General features: G+C 52.6%; 1 protein-coding gene across 1 annotated transcript in view; it reads left to right on the top strand.

Moving 5' to 3' along the window:
- Nucleotides 1–5,563, top strand: part of VAV1 (vav guanine nucleotide exchange factor 1) — a gene marked incomplete at its 5' end in the record, with an annotated part of 52,087 nt that overhangs the window by 9,354 nt on the left and 37,170 nt on the right. Inside the window, 5 exons of the mRNA XM_015413055.1 lie at nucleotides 760–818; nucleotides 2,279–2,344; nucleotides 2,430–2,454; nucleotides 4,659–4,744; nucleotides 5,078–5,210. Of these exons, the coding sequence (XP_015268541.1) occupies nucleotides 760–818; nucleotides 2,279–2,344; nucleotides 2,430–2,454; nucleotides 4,659–4,744; nucleotides 5,078–5,210 (369 nt within the window). The remainder of the gene's footprint in view (nucleotides 1–759; nucleotides 819–2,278; nucleotides 2,345–2,429; nucleotides 2,455–4,658; nucleotides 4,745–5,077; nucleotides 5,211–5,563) is intronic.

The following is a 5,563-nucleotide window of genomic DNA, read 5'->3' as shown; positions in this document are numbered from 1 at the left end:
CCTCTTCTTCTTCTTCTTCTTCTTCTTCTTCTTCTTCTTCTTCTTCTTCTTCTTCTTCTTCTTCTTCTTCTTCTTCTTCTTCTTCTTCTTCCCTGCCCTTCACTACCCAAAGGTGTCTCAGAGCGGCTTACGATCTCCTTCCCCTCCCCACAACAGACACCCTGTGAGGTCGGTGGGGCTGAGAGAACTCTGACGGTAACTGCTCTTTTTCAAGGACAGCTCTTGTCAGAACTACGGCTTGCCCAAGGTCATCTAGCAGCTGCGAGAGGAGGAGTGGGGACTCAAACCCGGTTCTCCCAGATTAGAGTCCGCGCACTCAAGCACTACACCAAACCAGCTCTCAGTTTGCTCTGGAGCAATGCTCCCTCTAAGCTGTGGAGTCCTGTGAGCAGAAATCCTACTTTGTGAGCTGCTGGCATTACAGTTGTGAGCGAGCGACCTGACTACGGCATAAATGAGTGTGCTCTGGAGCCCTCCTTCCCGAGCTAAGACAAAAATGGGTGAGCCGGAGGCTAAAAAACTGTGAGCTACCTCACACTGACTCAGCTTAGAGGGAACTCTGTCTGGGTCCATTGTGCATTATTGGCCTCTGCTTTTCACACGTGTCGTTTTAATCACCAGAAGCTGGCGTGGTTCGGAGGGAAACGGCAGGGTCAAAATATTTTTAGGAAACAAACGAATAATTCTGTTGTCTCCCGCCACACTTGCTGCAGCCCAAATTCTGCAAATGGCAGCACCTCTCTCTCTTTCTTCCCGCAGGTGATCGATGCTTTATCCATCCTCTCCTGGACACAAGTGGCCCAGAGCAAGGGCTTCGTGTAAGTGCCGATGCTTTTCACTGGTGGCAGCCACCTGTGGGTGGGGTCACCAACCTCTAGGCGCTGCCTGGAGATCTCCCGGAATCACAACTGGTCTCCAGGCTACAAAGACCAGCTCCCCTGGAGAAAATGGCTGCTTTGGAGGGCGGACCGTGTGGCTTATACCCTGCTGAGGCCCCTCCCCTCCCCAAGCCCCGCCCTCTCCTGGCTCCACCCCCAAAGTCTCCAGGTATTTCCCAACCCGGAGCTGGCAGACATTTCAATGGCCCGTTTTTTCAGATGGACCCATGAAAGAGTGCTCCAAAATAAGTCTATTTATCCTGTATGCAAGTAGATAAATAGGTACCACTTCAGTGGGAAGGGAACAGCGTTCCGTGCGCCTTGGTGTTTAATCATGCCAGCCACATGACCACGGAAACGTCTTCGGACAGTGCTGGCTCTTCGGCTTGGAAACGGAGATGAGCACTGCAACCCTAGAGTCAGACTCGACTGGCTTTCGAGCAAGGGAGACCTTTACCTTTACCTTTTAAAGGTTTGATAATGCATGTATTTCAGGGCTTTAAAAAAGAGAGAGAGAGAGAGGTGCCAGACTCTCAAGAGGGAAATGAAAATTTCAATCCACATACTGTGGAATGGGTATACCTTCAATGCTCCCTCTAAGCTGTGGAGTCCTGTGAGCAAAAATTCTACTTTGTGAGCTCCTGGCATTGAAGTGGTGAGCGAGCGATTGGGCTGCCGCATAAATTAGCTTGCTCTGGAGCCCTCCTTCCTGAGCTAAGGCAAAAATCCGTGAGCCGGAGGCTAAAGAATTGTGAGTTGGCTCACACTAACTCAGCTTACAGGGAACACTGGTTGCAAGCAATGCTCCCTCTAAGCTGTGGAGTCCTGTGAACAAAAATTCTACTTTTGTGAGTGACCGGCATTAAAGTTTGTGAGCGAGTGATTTGGCCACTGCATTAGCTTGCTCTGAAGCCCTCGTTCCTGAGCTAAGGCAAACATCTGTGAGCCGGAGGCTAAAGAACTGTGAGCTGGCTCACACTAACTCAGCTTAGAGGGAACACTGGTTGCAAGCAGTGCTCCCTCTAAGCTGTGGAGTCTTGTGAGCAAAAATTCAGCTTTGTGAGCTACTGCCATTAAAGTTGTGAGGGAGTCGTTTGGCTCCTGCATAAATCAGTTTGTTCTGGAGTCCATCTTTCCTGAGCTAAGACAAAAATGTGTGAGCTGGAGGCTAAAAAACTGTGAGCCGGCTCACACTCACTCAGCTTAGAGGGAATACTGCTGGCAACCATTCCTGAGCTGAGCTCTCTGCAGGGTTTAATGGTCACAGCAAGGGAGCTGAGATGTTTGGGAGAAACCACCTCCATCCCACTATAAATGGGCCCCGGCTATCAGTACAGTTGTTTCCTTCCCCTTGCGAGCATCATCGCCTGATCCTCTGACTCATCTGTCTTCCTTTACAGGCCGTTCCCTACTGAGGAAAGCATTGCCGACGATGAGATCTACAGCGGCTTATCAGATCAGATTGAGTAAGGAACAAGCTTGCTTGAGGTGGGGGTGTGTGTCAATCCTCCATGCCCTCGGCTGCCGCGTGTCTTCTGGTGCCTTGAAGAGATGGGTAGCAGTAGAAATTCAGCGGGTGAAACTTTTCCCATCATCGCTGGGATTTCTGTTGCTCACCCAGTGTTGGAAACACTGTGATGCGATGGCAAAAAAAGGCAAATCCAGTCTTGGGTTGTATCAGAAGGGCCATGGTATTGAAATTGCAGGAGGTTGTAGCCCCTCTGTAGACCGCCTTGGTCAGGCCACACCCTGAGTCCTGTGTGCAGTTCTGGAGGCCTCACTTCCAAAAGGATGTGGGCAAAATCGAGAGGGTGTGGAAGAGAGTGACGAGGATGATCAGGGGTCTGGAGACTGAGCCCTGCGAGGAAAGGCTGAGGGCCCTGGGAATGTTTAGTTCCCCCAGAGGGCCCCCCCCCCCGCCTGCACCGACAGAGTAGGGATGAGGCCGGCTGGCTTGCCCCGCCGCCTCCAGCACGCGGTGGGGGGAGGCGGAGCCTGGCTTCCAGGGAGCTGCCGCGCTCTCCTTTACCAATGCGTGGGGGGGGGCCCCTCCGGCGGCCTCTCTCTAGGTCTCGTTGTCTCTCTTCCCGCAACGGGCCTTGCACCTAGTAAATAGATAAAACATAACAATAGCTGTTGCAACACCTCTCCTCCCTGAGGCATTGGTCTCATCCCCTCTTCAAGGCAGTTGCCACCTCCATAGGTTGGACTAGAATTAGATGGTCTGTATGGCCCCTTCCAACTCTATGATCCTAGGATTCTATGACTTCCCTGGGGAGGAAAAAGGAGGAGGAGGAAGACTGGAGCGTGTTGCCATCCTACCTGTTACGAAAGAGAGAGACAGAAGATTGCTTGTGAGGAATGTGGCCAGCCAAAGTTGACCCGACCTTTAGCCAGTCATTGAGGGCTTCACTAGGAATGTTGCCACCCTCCAGGTGGCACCTGGAGATCTCTCGCTATTACAAGTGATCTCCAGATGACCAAGGGTCGTCGCCCTGGAAAGAATGGCTCCTTTGGAGGGTGGATGGCGTGGTGTTCTCTCCTGCTGAGGGACATCCGCTCCCCTCTTCCAGCTCTTCTCCAGACTCTTGCGTGCATCATTCAGATGTCCTTCCATTGAGAGTTGCTGAGCCGCCTTCACTTGCAGGTCTTTCCTCTCTCTGGTTTTGGCAAAGGGCTCCTGAAAGCCCACCCCTGAACTCAATGTTCCTGTGAGAGCCCCATTTTCCTTCCAGAAGGGCTCCGAGGCCCAGTGGGCTGGCCCCTGGTCACTGGTGGTGTTATGTGTCAGCAGGGCTATTTTGGGGCAGGAACGCACAGGGACGGAGTTCCGGCTGGCTCCCGAGTTGGCCACACCCAGCAGGAACTCATTAGCATAATAGGCCACACCCAACAGCAGAAACTCATTAGGACTGCCTACATTAGGGGTGTGTGGCCTAACATGCAAAGGAGTTCCTGCTCCAAAAAAAGCCCTGGGTGTTGACAACAAACAAGGTAAATGGAATAAGAAGCAAAAGGTGGGTATGGCTGGATGACCACACTTCTGGTAACATGGGGGTGTGGCCCAATAGGCTAATGAGCTGTGCTGTCAGGGGTGTGGCCTAATAGGCTAATGAGTTCCTGCTGTTGGGTGTGGCCTATTATGCTAATGAGTTCCTGCTGGGCTTTTTCTACCAGAAAAGCCCTGTGTGTCAGAACTATATACCAGAGACTGGCTGAGCCTGGAGCTCTAGAGCAATAGCCCACATGGACTCTGGAAGTGACCAGTGAGAAACCTCTGTTATGTAAATAGCCTATCGTTGGGAGTGGGGTGTGTTTGGGTGTGGTTTATTGCATTTCGCCCTGTGGGGTGTGTTTGGGTGTGGTTTAGTGCTTTCGCCCTGTGGTTTCGGTCTCGTTCCTGAAATCACTTAATAATGTAGAGCTGTTCACTGCAATGCATTTTGAACCCAGCATGGAATAGGTGCTCTGACATTAGCCGTTAGATGTGGAGGAGCTTGACCTCCATAGGCTGGCTCCAATGCTCCCTCTAAGCTGTGGAGTCTCGCGAGCAAAAAGTCTACTTTGTGAGCTCCTGGCATTAAAGTTGTGAGTGAGCGATTTGGCCTCTGCATAAGTTAGTTTGCTCTGGAGCCATCCTCTGTGAGCGAAGGCAAAAATGTGTGAGCCGAAGGCTAAAAAACTGCGAGCCAGCTCACACTCACTCAGCGTAGAGAGAACATTGGCGGGCTCCAGACCTGACATCCTGTGAGCGAGCAAAGCTGTCTTCCTTCTTCCTAGACCCAGTCCTTGGCTCACTTCGGGAGGCCGAAAATCGACGGAGAGGTCAAGGTCGTGGGTGGAGAGAAGCGCTCCAAGATGGACAGGTGACGACGCATGGCAGGCCTCCTAGCGCGGATGGGAATGAAGGGAGGAAGCAGAGGCCTGGTGCTATGGTTACCAACCTCCCTGTGGGGCCTGGAGGTCTCCCAGAGTTACAGTTGACCTCCAGGTTACCAAGAGCAGCTCCCCTGGAGGCAATGGCTGCTTTGGAGGGTGGGCTCTGTGGCATTTTACCCTGCGGAGGCCCCTCCCCTCCCCCAAGCCCCGCCCTCCTCAGACTCCACCCCCCAAATCTCCAGGAATTTTCCCACCCAGAGCTGGGTACCCTCTCTCTAGCTCAGCTTTGCCGCCTTTTCTCAAGGGAAGCTTCTCTCCAGGTACGCTTTCCTCCTGGACAAGGCCCTCCTCATCTGCAAGCGGAAAGGGGATTCGTTTGAAATGAAGAGATTTGTGGACCTGCACAACTACCAAGTCCGGGACGATTCTTCTGGAGAGAAAGACAACAAGAAGGTAATGTTTTCGGTTCACCTGGTCCCAGGAGGAGTTTGGGAGGTGAGCGGGGGTGGGGGCGGGACGTCCCTCCCAGAATGAAGCCCTGCTTCCTTTTGCAGCACGTTGCCGGCTCCCAGTTGGGAAATACCTGGAGATTTTGAGGAGGGCGGGGTTGGGTGGGCGGAGGGACTTCCATGCGGGTCTAATGCCATAGAGTCCACCATCCGAAGCAGCCATTTTCTCCAGGGGAACTGATCTCTGTCGGCTGGAGATGAAGAAGAAGAAGAAGAAGAAGAAGAAGAAGAAGAAGAAGAAGAAGAAGAAGAAGAAGAAGAAGAAGAAGAAGAAGAAGAAGAGGAGGAGGAGGAGGA

Source organism: Gekko japonicus, unplaced genomic scaffold (genome assembly GCF_001447785.1).
Source record: "Gekko japonicus isolate JY-2015 unplaced genomic scaffold, Gekko_japonicus_V1.1 scaffold2661, whole genome shotgun sequence".
NCBI classification, from domain to species: Eukaryota; Metazoa; Chordata; class Lepidosauria; order Squamata; family Gekkonidae; genus Gekko; species Gekko japonicus.
This window is presented reverse-complemented; position numbering and strand designations above follow the sequence as displayed.